This window comes from Panthera tigris, chromosome B4 (assembly GCF_018350195.1).
Source record: "Panthera tigris isolate Pti1 chromosome B4, P.tigris_Pti1_mat1.1, whole genome shotgun sequence".
Classification (NCBI taxonomy): Eukaryota; Metazoa; Chordata; class Mammalia; order Carnivora; family Felidae; genus Panthera; species Panthera tigris.
Window position 1 is genome coordinate 67,274,893 of NC_056666.1, and position 15,591 is coordinate 67,290,483.

General features: G+C 35.6%; 1 protein-coding gene across 1 annotated transcript in view; it reads left to right on the forward strand.

Annotated features, from left to right (window-relative positions):
• The window catches only part of LRRK2 (leucine rich repeat kinase 2), a 141,469-nt gene that overhangs the window by 73,960 nt on the left and 51,918 nt on the right, over window positions 1-15,591 (forward strand). Inside the window, exons 29-34 of the mRNA XM_007090797.3 lie at window positions 2,615-2,844; window positions 3,219-3,346; window positions 5,286-5,504; window positions 8,856-9,057; window positions 10,097-10,185; window positions 15,188-15,375. Coding sequence (XP_007090859.2) covers window positions 2,615-2,844; window positions 3,219-3,346; window positions 5,286-5,504; window positions 8,856-9,057; window positions 10,097-10,185; window positions 15,188-15,375 — 1,056 coding nt within the window. The remainder of the gene's footprint in view (window positions 1-2,614; window positions 2,845-3,218; window positions 3,347-5,285; window positions 5,505-8,855; window positions 9,058-10,096; window positions 10,186-15,187; window positions 15,376-15,591) is intronic.

The following is a 15,591-nucleotide window of genomic DNA, read 5'->3' on the forward strand; positions in this document are numbered from 1 at the left end:
TCTCCTAGCCAAGCTGATGTGGAGAGAATGGCTTTCTCTTCTTATCCATGCTTTTCATTAGAAATGGACTCTAAAAGGAAATTATGGCTATTTGGTCTCTAGTTACAAATATATGTTCTAAAGAAATAGTGCAAAGTATAATGACTTCTCAAGCTGCATTTCATATAGTGAATTGTTACCATGTGTCTGTTATATCTTAAAGCATTATAGATACTTAAATGATATAAAATTACTAACTTCAATTTTGCCTGAGGGTGAATAACCTACTAACCCTGGTCATTTTTGAAACCACCAAAGCTCTCCAGACATCACTGCTTGTGGTCTTCACACATTATGAACTTCAAATATCTTTGCTAATGGACTGTATCTTACTCTCTATCACCACTTCAGTGTGTCAGTCTTACTATTGCCTACTTGTAAAGTTATTTAATCCCATTTCCACCAAATTACTCCTATCTATATTTATCTTGCAGGCTTCAGCTCATTTGTCACCTCTCTGTATCCATGACTTGACTATAATATCCAGCAGGGCAGGGACCATGGCTGCATTCACTCATAGTGTGATTCTTGTCACCTAACACAAAGCCTGGCATATAATTGATCATTGTTGAATTACCAGTGAACTACATACTTACTTAATTCTCTTATGCTTGAATTTTCTTAAATTACATTTAACTTTTTATCTTTTTATGAGGAAAGATTTGGTTTTCTGTTCCCCTAGACTTGATTTAATTTGCAAAGTAAGGCTTTGTCACTAGCTAAACTAAACATGACTACCTTTTATTCTACCTGATTGTTTCCCATGATTTTCTCTCCTGAAACTGGATAGATGTTCAAATTAAAATGGGTTCAATTCTTGGTAAACATTTAGCAGAACTACTTTTTAGGGTATTATGCTGTATGATGTAGCCACTATATCTACTTGTAAATGTGTTTAACATTTTGAGTAGAGGAGACTGGAGTACTTTAGAAATTGTAGGCATCATTTCCTTTTTTGAAGGATGACTTTTTCAAAGTGTGCTGACTTCTTACTAGACATTTGGGCCATGGATATTCTTGCTTATTGATAATAAAAACAGAGGGGCGCTTCGGTGGCTCAGTCGGTTGAACGTCCGACTTCGGCTCAGGTCATGATCTCGCAGTCGGTGAGTTCGAGCCCCACATCGGGCTCTGTGCTGTCAGCTCAGAGCCTGGAGCCTGTTTCAGATTCTGTGTCTCCCTCTCTCTCTGCCTCTCCCCCACTCATGCTCTGTCTCTTTCTGTCAAAAATATATAAACACTAAAAAAATTAAAAAACAAAAACAAAACAGCGTAAGTTGTATGTGAGAAAATGATTTCAATAATAACAGGCACAATATCTGATCTGTCAGGTTGTATTTTCTCAAGCATCGAATTAAATCATGAAAAGTAATGATGGCTTTTGTTCAGATCCTTGAGAATGTTGGTCAGAATCCTATTAGATTCTGGATCTAATGGATCAGTCAATATTCCCTAAAATTGACATATGACTTATTTTGCTCCTTTAATTTTAGTTCTTAATGTTTATTCATTTTTGAGAGACAGAGAGAGAGCACGAGCAGGGGAGGGGCAGAGAGAGAGGGAGACACAGTATCCGAAGCAGGCTCCAGGCTTTGAACTGTCAGCACAGAGCCCCACATGGGGCTCGAACTCATGGACCATGAGATCATGACCTGAGACTAGGTCGGGCACTCAACCGACTGAGCCACCCAGGTGTCTCAGTTTTGCTCCTTTAATTTTAAACTGTGGCAACATTTCAACATAGTTAAAAATATGACTTTCTATATCCAACATATTTTTAAGAACATTTAAAATCTAGTATTAATTTAAAGGTGGTTTGCTTAGCTACCTACACCACTTCGAATTAGTTTCAATTATTTTTTTCATTAAGATTGTTAGAAAAAGCAACATATTATCTGCTGATAGTATAATAGTTTACATGTATTAATTTATAACATAACCAGTATGTTCTCAGTTTCCATTTGTACTATATATATGTATCTATGATATATATGAATGTATACATTATATATACAATATATAGTATATATACACACACACACACACATACACACACACACAGGCACATATAATATATCCAGTGAGACCTCACTATCAAAGTTTAGTATAACAGTATGCATATATACTCTATCTTCATTCTCTGTCATAGGGGCTTTGTAAAATTTTATACCTTGTAATTTTTAGGGTTTTATCTGTGTTATTTAAAGAAATTCATATATGTATACACATATATATGTACATGTATATACACCCAATGCTAATTACTTCATAATTATTAGCATTCTAATTACTGTTGCAAACATATTTTGATTATTTCTGGTGATAGTGTAACAGGTCATTTTTTTGATAATGCTACCAGTCATTATCAACTACATTAACATCGCTCACAAAATATATGCACTAACAGTGTGTTGAAAGACATGTGCCCTTATTAGGTCCATGAGCTAAGCACTGTTTGGCACTATATTTTAGAACAGTCTGGTATTTTAAAAATTTCAACACCTAAGAATTCACCTATATCTTAAGTAACAGTGTTAAGCAGCTTATTATTTTACTTTTGTCTTTCAAATACCAGGTTTCTTCAGCAGCGGTTAAAAAAGGCTGTGCCCTATAACCGAATGAAACTTATGATTGTGGGAAATACTGGGAGTGGTAAAACCACCTTACTGCAGCAACTAACGAAAAGCAAGAAATCAGATCCTGGGGTGCAAAGCGCCACAGTTGGTATAGATGTGAAGGACTGGCCTATCCAAATAAGAGGCAAAGGGAAGAAAGACCTCATTCTAAATGTGTGGGATTTTGCAGGTATTTCTTTCACTAGAATATTTTATTCACATTTATCTTTTACTTAGGACAGGGATTTAAAAGCTGAGATTTTGTTCCAGTACTGCAACGAGACCTGGTGGATCCTACAGAATTATTCCAAAGCCATTTACTTCTAATTTTAACCTTTGCCACCAGGGTGAATTCCATGGAGGGACATGTTAGGAACCAATAGGAGCCAGCTAAAGCTTAAATACTTGGTTTGGTAGCTGACGTATATGCTGAAACTTGTCAATCCCTAGTAAAAACCCAGTATAGTCTTCTAAACATGGTCTGTTGGCTGTTTTCCTGTCTCTCTCTTTGTATGATAAATAGTGATATTATCACCTAAAACAATGGCTCCAATCTTTATTTAGGTCGTGAGGAATTCTACAGCACTCATCCTCACTTCATGACCCAGCGGGCCCTCTACCTGGCTGTCTATGACCTCAGCAAAGGGCAGGCTGAAGTCGATGCCATGAAGCCTTGGCTCTTCAATATAAAGGTGGTCTGTTCTAATCGTTTGAAAATAGAAAATAACATTTATTTTAATCGTTTGAAAATAGAAAATAACATTTATTTTTGTATGTGTAAGGTAATTTATTTTGGACAAACAGTTGCTTCAAACAGTCTCCTCACTTTTTTTTTTTTTAATTTTTTTTTTTTTTTAATGTTTTATTTATTTTTGAGACAGAGAGAGACAGAGCATGAACGGGGGAGGGTCAGCGAGAGGGAGACACAGAATCTGAAACAGGCTCCAGGCTCTGAGCTGTCAGCACAGAGCCTGATGCGGGGCTCGAATTCATGGACTGCGAGATCATGACCTGAGCTGAAGTCGGCCGCCCAACCGACTGAGCCACCCAGGCGCCCCATCTCCTCACTTTTTAAAAATGAAGTTGGAAGCACTGAAATTTGGGGGCACCTGGCTGTCTCTGTTGGTTAAGCATCTGACTCTTGATTTCAGCTCAATGCTTGGGATTCTCTCTCTGCCCCTCCTCTGCTCATACTCTCTGTCTCCTCTCTCTCAAAATAAGTAAATAAACATTAAAAAAATTTAAAACTCGGAAGCACTAAAATTTTGAGTTGGGGACTTTTTAGTGTAATTAAGCTGTGACATGAAAATAGTGTGTTCCATATTGATGAATGTTAAAGATACTTAAAACCCTTTTAAGCTATAAAAATTGAAAATATATACATTATATATATATATACACACATATAATGGATATATATATATATATACACATATAATGTGTATATATATATAATGTTTTTGATCATTTTATTTCCTTTTTAAAAAATTTTTAATGTTTATTTCTGAGAGAGAGAGACAGAGAGACAGAGAGAGAGAAAGTGAGGGAGGGGCAGAGAGAGAGGGAGACACAGCATCCAAAGCAGGCTCCAGGCTCTGAGTGATCAGCACAGAGCCCAATGCATGGCTCAAACTCACAAGCCGTGAGATCATGACGTGACCCAAAGCTGGATGCTTAACCAACTGAGCCACCCAGGCACCCCAATCACTTTATTTCTTAAATGAAGGACAAACCTCCCTAATTTAAAATAAACTACACTAAACAAAAGCAATCCATGAATCATTAGCTATGCCCTCATTGGCGATTTAGTAGGAAGTCCTTCAGATCTTACACTTTTAAATGGCACCCTATTAATATGCTCTTATATTTGGAATCTCTTTTTGTGATTTTTCCATTTTGTCCCTTGCTGTCATGCTATTCCTTAGCTATTCCTTGATGTAGTACTGGTTCTTAGAATTGAAATAAAGTAGGAGTGATGCTCTTTGAATGAAGCTTCAGTGGGCTCTTCTGTGAGTCAAGTCCTTAAAAAGGTGTGTCAGGACATTTTAGCAGATATTTTGGCCGCATACAAGCTCATTTGTAATTTTGGTAATTTTTTTTAACTTCCTTGTATTGGTCAGAATTAGCCCAAGTGAATAGTGGCAGTGATACTTTAGTGCCTTTTTTTCTTGTTCATGTAGACTACAAATTGGATGAGTTTAAAATGAATTCAGGAGATTGACTTTACAGATAAGGAGGAGAAAATATAAACCATATTATGTCACTTTGATACGGTCTTGCGTTTATTAAATGCTTATTTTGTTTAGAAGTCCAAAGTACACTTAGAGAATAACCCGTTTTAAGGCATAAAAGAAAAGAAAAACAGACCACTAGTCTTATACAGGCCACCTGAAAAAAATGATAAAAATTGGAATAAGAAGGGGCATAAAAATGACTTCAAAATTTCGTTAAGGTTACATTTTTTTCCCCTAGGTTTAAGGAAGGAAAGACAGTTGACATTTTCTTCTTCTTGACGTGTTTGAGTTTTTCATTTCCTTTCAACTGAATTTCATAAAAACTGAATGTGAATAGAACTATAAGCAGTCTTGATTTTAAAACAAACACAAGAGTATTTTGTATCATTTCCTGTAGGCCCGTGCTTCTTCTTCCCCTGTGATTCTTGTTGGCACACATTTGGATGTTTCCGATGAAAAGCAGCGCAAAGCCTGCATAAGTAAAATCACCAAGGAACTGCTGAACAAGCGAGGGTTTCCTGCAATAAGAGATTACCACTTTGTGAATGCCACAGAGGAATCTGATGCTTTGGCAAAGCTTCGGAAAACCATCATAAATGAGAGTCTTAATTTCAAGGTAACGTGATTAATGCCTATTGTGGGCTGGTGGGTAAATATAATTTATTAACTCTCACGCTACACAACTGCTTAGAAATGTCAGAAGTCTTGAGAAAAGAACAACTATCTTAAAATTGTGGTTTTTTCATAGTTGTTAGCATTATTAAAGCGCTTTCAGTTTTAAAATTACTTATGCCGTATCTCATTTCAAATGCATAGAAATGAGAATAAACATCATTAGAGGATCCTGAAGGACAAACACTAAGAATGTCTGGGAGACTGAGAGAATATTTCTGAGAGAATCTGAGAACGTTTCTGATGCCCTTTTTCTCACTTTTTGTCATGGTGATTCAAAGAATACACATGAATATTGGGATCTTGGGATCATCTTCCCTCTGTTGTTCTTTGTTGTTTCACTTGCTCTTTTCTTTCAGAGTTCCTGTTCTAGGTGCATTTTGATCTATGTGCTGTTCCTTTTGTCTCTTGTCACTGTGACGATACCCATTCCACCTTTTTATCTCCCCCTCAGTATTGTGAGATGGCTCTTTGATGTGGTTGCCGAGGTCATGAATTTGATTTTCAACAATGCCTAAACAATTTTTAGTACATATAAACTGGGTTTTCCATTTTAGAAATTATGTTTTGATTTCCAAAGTTCTGGTAAGCCAAATGTAATTCATAGGGTTCATAAAGCACAAATAAGTTGGTTATCCAGGAGAAACGTTATTTTTAATACTTGCAGGAAAAAGAAATCTTTCCTGAGTTCTGCAGATACTGTGGTATAAAATGCACTGAAAATTCCTCAAATAGTTCGATGTGACAAACACAATGGTGAATTTCATTGTTAGTCCCTGGTGGTTTCGTTCATTAGCACTAATGATCAAGGCCATGGCTTATAACTAGGGTCCTGTGTATCCTGGGCATTCCCAGCATAATTAATAGTGTCCTACTACATTCTCAAAAGCATTCCAATTTGGATGATAAATTACACAGTCACCCTGGTTATAATGTGTTGGCCAGTTAGCTTAGTTCTGTTCCATTTTCACAGATTATGCTCCTATCTAAAACCTAATGAGCCATTTATAAATGTGTTGGTCCTTGTGATGCCCAGGGGGAGAATTTGCATGTTTATATCTTTAAACACATTTGTCACCATCACTAAAATGTTTTACCAGTGGTGGGTCAGTAGTGGCATCTTATGTAAGAAGAATGATACATTATTTATTTGCAAATTTTCCTACTCTCTAATTGGACATAGGATTAGAAAGTATTGTGACTTGTAAGAAATGAATACACAAAATTCAGACATCCAATTAAATATTCTCTTTATGCAGGCGGTTTCCTTCTGAGACTGTACCTATACATACAGAACTTTGTTTTTACTTACTATGTTTTAATAGTTCCTATTTTCATCATTTATATTGGACCATATATCATATTTTTAAAGACTTCTTCAAGAATAAGTTTGTTTTGAAAAAGCCTGAATTTAGTTGTAACAAATAGATAAAGTATGGATAGTTTAGTTGAAGTATGGATAAACTGGTTGGTTCAGCTGGCTGGACTAGTACTGCTTTAGTGTAAAGCAATTTATCACTGTCCATCAACAGGACCTGTTTTCCTCCTGAGCTTATGACTGATCACTGAGGCTGATACAAGGAGGTAAAAGAAATGCTTTGAGAAATGGCCATATATTGCTATGGATGTATATTGTTAATGGCTGCACCATTCTGGCATTTTGGTTTGAAAATCCATTTGATTGCTTTGTAGAATTCTGGCTTTTTCAGGATCACCCAGAATCAATTAGCCTGCCAGAACTAGAATATTCTTTCCTCCTTGAGATGCTTCAATTGTATTCAAATAGCAGCTTTGAATTTATTGGAGATCACTTTTTGCCCTCTCACTTGTTTTTCATTTTCTCCTTCTCTCTTGGCTCTTCTCTAATCTTTCCCTGTCTTGCCCTTATTAACACGTGCCTTTGCAGACTCTAAAATAAATTTTTTTATTGGCTGTTGGGGACCTCATAATCAAGCTAAAAGGAGAAGTAGGACAAAACAGAGTTCATTGCCAACATTGCCTCTTTCAAACTTGTCCAGCCCATTAGCAGTGGGATCTTTTGCTGGCCCTGTAACTCAGCCATAAAAAGTTCATCCCTTTGCTGTGTAATTTGCTTTCTGTGACAACCCCTGTTTACTTCCATATGTAGGTTTTCTTTCTTGAGTTAGAACACAAACTTCAATATGAATTTCTATTTTATCTTAATTTACGAATGATGAGGAAGGTGAATATGAAAAGTGAAGATTAGTGAAATTGTATTTAACTTACTAGGAGGGCATTGGATATAGGAAAACAATGTTCTGAATGACTGTTTGGAGGTGAATATGTAAGTAATAGTATGACTGTTTAAATAAAGCTCCTTAAAGTTCTAGTTAGGAGTAGAAAAAGAGCAAGTTAAATTTGCATGTGTGTATGATAAAACCCAATTTCTGTTTATAATAAGTTTAAGAAATTAAGTAGAAATTCTCAGGTAAAAAGAATATAGAAGAATATATACATGGGTTGAGAAATGGGGAGAGTTTGCCACCTGGTGGTTTTCAGAGGCATTTTAGTTACTGTTGTTTCAGTGGCATTTCTATTTAAAATTAGATTTTCCTGGAAAAAAGAAAAAATTGGAAAAGATGTTTTATCATAGAAACTATCATCTTAAAGCTATTCTTTAAAAGTTGTTATTTTGTATATGTAAGTAAGTAGACAATGATTGTATTGTAAATGTAACAGACCAAAAATCATCCTCTCATGTCAAAATTGTTGGCGTGTAGATGGTTTATTATTTTCCTAAATTTAAAAGTCCATGAAAAAGTATTTCTTGGGTGAGGAGATTTCATGTCTCCTCCTGGGGAGACATGGAATATACACATATCAGGTACATTTTGCAAATAACAAGCACAAAATTTAATGTTTTACTTTGGGGCATGGATATTTTCATCTAATAAATAAGGCCCCAAAGCTCTTGTAATACTTCCTGACTTATTATGGTAGCATATCTATTGCATATATGTTTAATGTCTTAGAAAATAAAAAATCCTTTCTTTATGATTAGTGATTTATCCTGGAGTATATCATGGATTTTTTGGGGTAGTTAGATAAATATTTCCATACTATTTTGTTTGATAGTTATTTCTAAATTGGCTTCTGTGTTTATATTTTTTCTTATTTTAGTATCATTTTATTTATCCTTCACAGCTTAAATAGTTTTACATCACACTTGAATAATATATCACTTTCTGAACAACTATTAGCACTGAATTTACCAGCCACCTTCAGGCAGATGAATAAAATGGATTTTTACAGCTTGTCATTTGTAATTACACAGATCCGAGATCAGCCTGTCGTTGGGCAGCTGATTCCAGACTGCTATGTAGAACTTGAGAAAATCATTTTATCGGAACGTAAAAATGTGCCAATTGAATTTCCTGTAATCGACCGGAAACGATTATTACAACTCGTAAAAGAAAATCAGCTACAGTTGGATGAAAATGAGCTTCCTCATGCGGTTCACTTCCTAAATGAATCAGGTTAGTATGTTTGTTACATATTTTTTCAAAACTCCACTGTAGTCATTGTAAAAATGTATCTGAACCTTGTATAGAATTTGCATTCAAAATTTAACAGAATTCTTTGACCACTGACTTTTTCCTTTTGAAAGGTCATCATGTGCAATGACATTGAATCATATGTCATGCCATAGGAAAAAAACATTTAGGAAACCATCTAAGGGCAGTGGTGGGAAAAGTATCCGAGTAGGAGTTAAAACATGTGGGTTCTAGAAATTGACTTAACTATTGAGGAGCTTTGGGACCCCAAACACAAGCCATATCCTTTCATGGTATCGATTGAATTTACTGTGTGGAAGTTATTTATATACTCTAAAGGGTAAGTATTATTGGGATGGTCTAACTGGGCACTTAGAGAATCAGTGGTTACCTGAGACAGTAAACCTATTGAATGGCAGATCTTGCCTGTTGCATCACTCATTGTCAGCATGGTCTCACAGATAAAGATGCTTATAGTGGCGTCTGTGCTGTTTGTGTACTTGATCAGTATAACCCTGCTAAAAACGTGTGAGTTAATTTGTAGTACTAGGGTAAGTGACTGCAAAGATGCTTTTAATCCCTAGAGTCTGTTGTATGAAAAATTACCTTCACATGGATTATAATCTGTTCCTTTCCCTCCATTATTCTTAAACTAGTAGCTTTCTGCAATATCCTATGTTTCTTAACTATATTTGAAAATAAGATGGCTTGTAGAATATGTTTAGAAAGCCGAAACATTTTGTGAACTTTTGATTATTTGTAAATATATGAAAGACAGTGCATGCAATTATCTCAGATATGCTTATATATGATCATTTTATGTAGTTCCAAAAATACTTTCTAATACTTGGACTTTAGGGATTGGAAACTGGGATGCTCAGGTTCTAGCCTCAGCTCTTCCGCCAACAGTGCTGAGGTTTCCTCATCTGTAAAATGAGGAGGTTGGACTAGATTCTCTCCAAAGTCCCTTGATAATTGTATCTTCTAGATTCCATGTTTCACTGTTTGATTTTTACTACAGGGGTCCTTCTTCATTTTCAAGACCCAGCACTGCAGTTAAGTGACTTATATTTTGTGGAACCCAAGTGGCTTTGTAAAGTCATGGCACAGGTTGGTATTTTGTATTTTTGTGGCATAAGGGCAATGACTGAAGAGAGGAACAAGTGACACCCAGAGAACTGAGCATTATAGAGTTTGTATTCAGTTAAAGTAGAAAATCCTATAAATGGAGACTACTGTAGAGCAGTTCATGTAGAAGACTGCATAAAGAAGAGCTTCATGGAAGAAGGGAAAATGTCTGAGAGTTCACTTTAATGTCTTTGTTTCCAACTTGTGAACAGATGTTGTACCACTCTGTTCCACAGTGCTTTTCTAGATCCTTATGACACTTTAGTTTGGTTATTGATATAGTCAGTTGAATGGAAGCTTTGTGAAAATCCTTGGGGCAAATATACGTAAGAAAATTGAGTCTATGGATGTAAAACCTTTAACTGGACAACATGGAGGGGAGTTTTGACTCTTGAGTGGATTATAAGCTGTAAACGTTTATTGTTTACAATAAAACTTTGGATGGTGGTGGTTATGGCTGTTTTTTCTCCATTTATATTTCATATGGAAAGATTTTTTATTCTACCAGTGATAATTACCAATGAGATTATCTTAATTAGTTAGCATAACGCATCTCTACAGGTTTGCCACAGAAAGCCATTCAATCAGAACGTACTAGCTCAGAGTTTCTCAATGTCGGCAATATTGACATTTTGGGCCAGATAATTATTTGTTGTGCATTATAGGATGATAGCAGCATCTTTAGTCTCTACCCTCTAGGTGCCAGTAGTACTGACCCAATATGACAAGCATAAATGTGTCCAGAGATTGCCAAACATCGGTGGGGGTGCAGAATCACCCTGGTTGAGAACAGCTCATCTAGCTTAATCATGAACTGAAGAGAGCTTGGGGAGGCCGTCTCCAGCACATGTATTCACTGGCAACTATTTTGAGTGTGGGCATAATTTAGAGTTTTGCATGTGACTCCCTGAGACCCTAAAATGATTCTATCTGTTTACATTAGAATCATCTCTTCTAATTAAACCATAATAGTCATTAAATTCTCTCAGATAATTTTGAATGATAGTTCCTAAATTTTATCTAAAGAAAAAAAAGGCAGGTAATTTGAAGAAGGAACTCATTTTGGCCTAAATCCTATATCATGGACCTTGAGAGCATATTGAAATGTATTGCAATTGGTAATTGTAATGTGACAGTAATACCTATTTTGGGAGATATTTTTTAAGTAGATTTTCATCCCTCTGAACATATGCCCTGGAAAGTGTGTTTCCACTCATCTGCTAAATGAGAATGGAGCTGGTAACGTTGACTGGTCTGGAGCACAAGCTCTGTAGTCAGCATGACCCGTGTTCAAATCTCTTCTGTATCCATCCCAACACTGTGACATTTCTTAATATTTTAAGCCTTTGTTTCTTCACTTGTAAAATAAGGATAATAACAATATTATCTTCTACATTGCTTCCCTAATTCAGTGTAAGCGAGAAGTAACTGTTAGCTAATCTTATGTTTGACCTATTTAGTAATTTAAGGATATTATTTTAGGTAATAAAAATTTTTTTCAAAATTGTAAAGATGTATCCATGTAGTTTTAGAATGTGTGTCAGGTATGGGGCTAAATAAAACATATGTGTAGGTGGGTGCCAAGGGAGTTTTTTAAATTTTTTTTTTATTTTTTAAATGTTTATTTATTCTTAAGAGAGAGAGAGAGAGAGAGAGAGAGACAGAGCATGAGCGGGGGAGGGGCAGAGAAAGAGGGAGACACAGAATCTGAAGCAGGCTTCAGGCTTTGAGCTGTCAGCACAGAGCCTGACATGGGGCTGGAACTCACGAGCCATGAGATCATGACCTGAGCCGAAGTTGGATGCTTAACCTACTGGGCCACCCAGGAGCCCCAGATATAGCAAAGGGAGTTTTAAATATACCCTGAAGATTTTATTGTCCTGTGTGCCACACTATATCAGAAAATGACTAAACTCTATATAGTCAAGGAAAGGCTAAAGTTGCCCCCCAAAATGATGTGTTTCCCTGTGAATTGGGAATAGTTAAAGTTGTACAGATGTGGGTAGTATTAGGGTGTGCGTATCTTCTTCAGTAGAATAAAGAAGCAATTTGTTTCAGAATCACCATCTTCTAACAAAAGCAGCCTTCCACTATTACCACAATAAAATCCCTGAAGATTCATAGAGTGATTAAGTTGAAACTCTTATCAGCATAGTTTTACTATAAACATGATAATTTAAGTGAAAATTAAGTCAATAGTTTGAACAGTCCAAAGTTATATTGAGAGATAGATCTAAAGAGCCAGTATGATATTAACTTGAATTTTTTAATAATTTTATAAGTACTATATTTTTATTTATGCTAATATATTAAAATATAATGTCATTTTCACGAACACTTGAAGAGAATGAAAGCTATAAATAATCAAATGAAAACAAGAATGACTTATCTGATACCCATCAACAAAAATAAATAGGGGTATTCACCTCCGTGAATCATCAAAGGAAGGGCAGAAATAATTTCATGGTGCAAAAGCTCTAATGAGCCTCCTACCCTCTCTGTGACCCAGACTATTAGGTCACTAAACTTATTAAAGACATTTCCATCACTGCACAGAGAAGTTTACAAAATTCATTTAAATGTATGATAAAAGAAATATGAAATACACTTATTGAGTTAATCAGCTGGAACATTAAAAAGCTTGCATGGCAATTTAATCTTGATAAAAACTTGGGTGAGGAATCTGGAAAATTCTCTTTTTTGCATAAGTGCATAAGTTAGCATTATAAGTTACTAGGATGAAGGAATATTAGGTCTTTGAAAGGTGATAAAATTAAGGCAGTGTTTTGGTTTTTTATTGCTATGAAACAAGATACCCCAAAACTTGAGTAAGCAAGTAAACTTAAGGTAAAACATCAACACTTTATTGTTTCTCACTTTTCTGTGGATTGACTGTGCTCAGCTGGGTGGTTCTGCTCCACATGGCATTGGCAAGGGTCATTCACTTGGCTTCCTTCATTGAGCGAGGCTAGAAAGTCTAAAAATGCCACACTCACATTTTTGGTATGTTGGTCTTCCTCTGTGTGGCCCCTCATATGACCAGTACTCACAAAGTTTAGGCCCAGAACTGGTAAAATATCAGTTCTGCTACTAGTGACCAGAGTAACCACAAAGCCCGTCCAGATCCAAGAGGAGGAGAATGGATGGATTTAATTTCTCAAAGGATTGAACACCATGCATGTAGAAGATGAGAAGATACTGGTGTCTATATTTGTAAACTATCTACTACAAACAGTGGCAGCACACCATAGATCTACTAAAAAATCAAGCACAAACCACTTATTTTAAAATCAATGTGTCTAAATAAAATAAATTAGAATAGTATACAATAATGGCTAACATACAAGGGGTTAGTTATGTGCTAATTTAAACATTTTCTCTTGTAATTCTCAGAACAGCTATTTTAATGGTACTATACTAGTCCCCATTTTGAAGATGAAGAAATTGATGGACAGAGAGGTTAAATAATTTATCCAAAGTTACATATTCAGGAAGAAGTATTAGGATTTCAAACCAAGTAGTTTGACTCCAGTGTCTAAAAAACTAACCCCAGGATAAAATGCTCCAAACTTCATTTTACCCGAATTTACTCATCCAACAATATTGACTTGACAACTACAATGTTCCTGATATTGTTCTGCAGGGAACAAGTTTCCTGCATTCATGAAGCTGACATTCAAGTTGAAGGAAACAACCAACAACTAAACTCTTACAGCGTCAGATGGTAGAGTGCTGTAAAGCAAATATAAAATATGGTTAGGGATAGAGAGTGAGTTGTGAGACAAGGAAACTTTAAGAATGCCAGAACAGGGGCGCGTGGGTGGCTCAGTCGGTTAAGTGCCAACTGCAATGTATTCTTTAATGACCCATTATATATTGTCATTAGACACCATTATGTTCAGTCAGTCATGCATTCATTGATTCAATAAACATTATATGTATCAAATAGAGAAATAGAGATGAGTGAGACAAGTCCCTGGGCCCAAGGATTTTGCAATCTAGTGTTTCACCCAACTGCATGATAATGTTCATAATGTTTGCTCCTATTTAAGTAGCCCTTGAACGTTACAGATCTACCAAAGAAATTAAGCACAAACCTCTTTTAAAAATTAGTTTGGCTAAATGAAATGTGATTTCATTTCATTCATCAAGGAATATGTGGATAGTAATGGCTGACATATGAGGGCATACTATATGCTAAAAATTGTCATATGCACTTTGCATGCCTTACGTATGTTATCTTATTTCAGTGTTCTGGCAATCTAAGAAGCAGTCACTGTTATTATCTCATTTAAATTGTGGCTTAAGGAAGTTATATACCTTTCTCAAGGTAACAGAGATGGTAGTAGAGCCTGGATATGGCCTGGGTTCTTCTGAATTTATACTTTTAACTCATGATAATAATCAAAGCTCAAAGTATGATCTCTACACTAGAGTCATCTGAGTTTCTTGTTAAACAGATTCTCAAGCTTTATCCCAGACCTATTTCCGACTGAGTGGAGTCCAGCAAAATTCTGTAGTTGCTTTGTTTGAGGACCACAAAACTGTACTGTACTGCCTCTCTTCCCATTGATAGAAACCATTTCCTATTATATAAACATAAAGTAACATTTCTGTGGCAAACCTGTAGTGAGAACAGTCTGGAAGATAATTTCCCTATGAATGTATCATTGATGAGACTATAATAAGGATGAGGGGTGTTGGATTGATCTGTTAATTGGATCTAGGAAAGCTTAAGATTCGTTGATTTCAGAGGATATCTATAACTTCTGATCTGAATTTGCTCCCTTAATTTAATAAATTTTCTGTGGAGGAGTGGTTGTCCCACTGGGCTTCTAGTAAAGAAATGAGGTCCCATGTTGTACTTGACAATGTTAAAATTGTTCTGATCATTTTCACTGAGCAAAGAGATACAAAATGCTTTAAATTCAGAACTTTTCAGAAAATAAATTGGAGCGATTATTTACAAGTTTAAATCTTTCAGATTTTGACAGTGAAAGTGGAAGGCTATCCAAAACATCCTAAGGGAATCATTTCACGCAGAGATGTGGAAAAATTTCTTTCAAAGAAAAAGAGGTTTCCAAAGAACTACATGTCACAGTACTTTAAACTCCTAGAAAAATTCCAGATTGCCCTGCCAATAGGAGAAGAATATTTGCTGGTTCCAAGCAGGTAAACCTAAACTTAAAATTTCAATTACCTTGTGGAAACTCACCATCTGTTATGTATTTTAATTGTCAAAATAACTTTTGTTTATGATAAATGTACTAATTTTATTTTGCTTCTGGTGTATACATTCTACTGAAGTATAACATTTACTTTTAATGAAAACACTGCATTTGACATTTTAAAGATACAGTGAAACTTGTTTTATGTATATAATTAGTT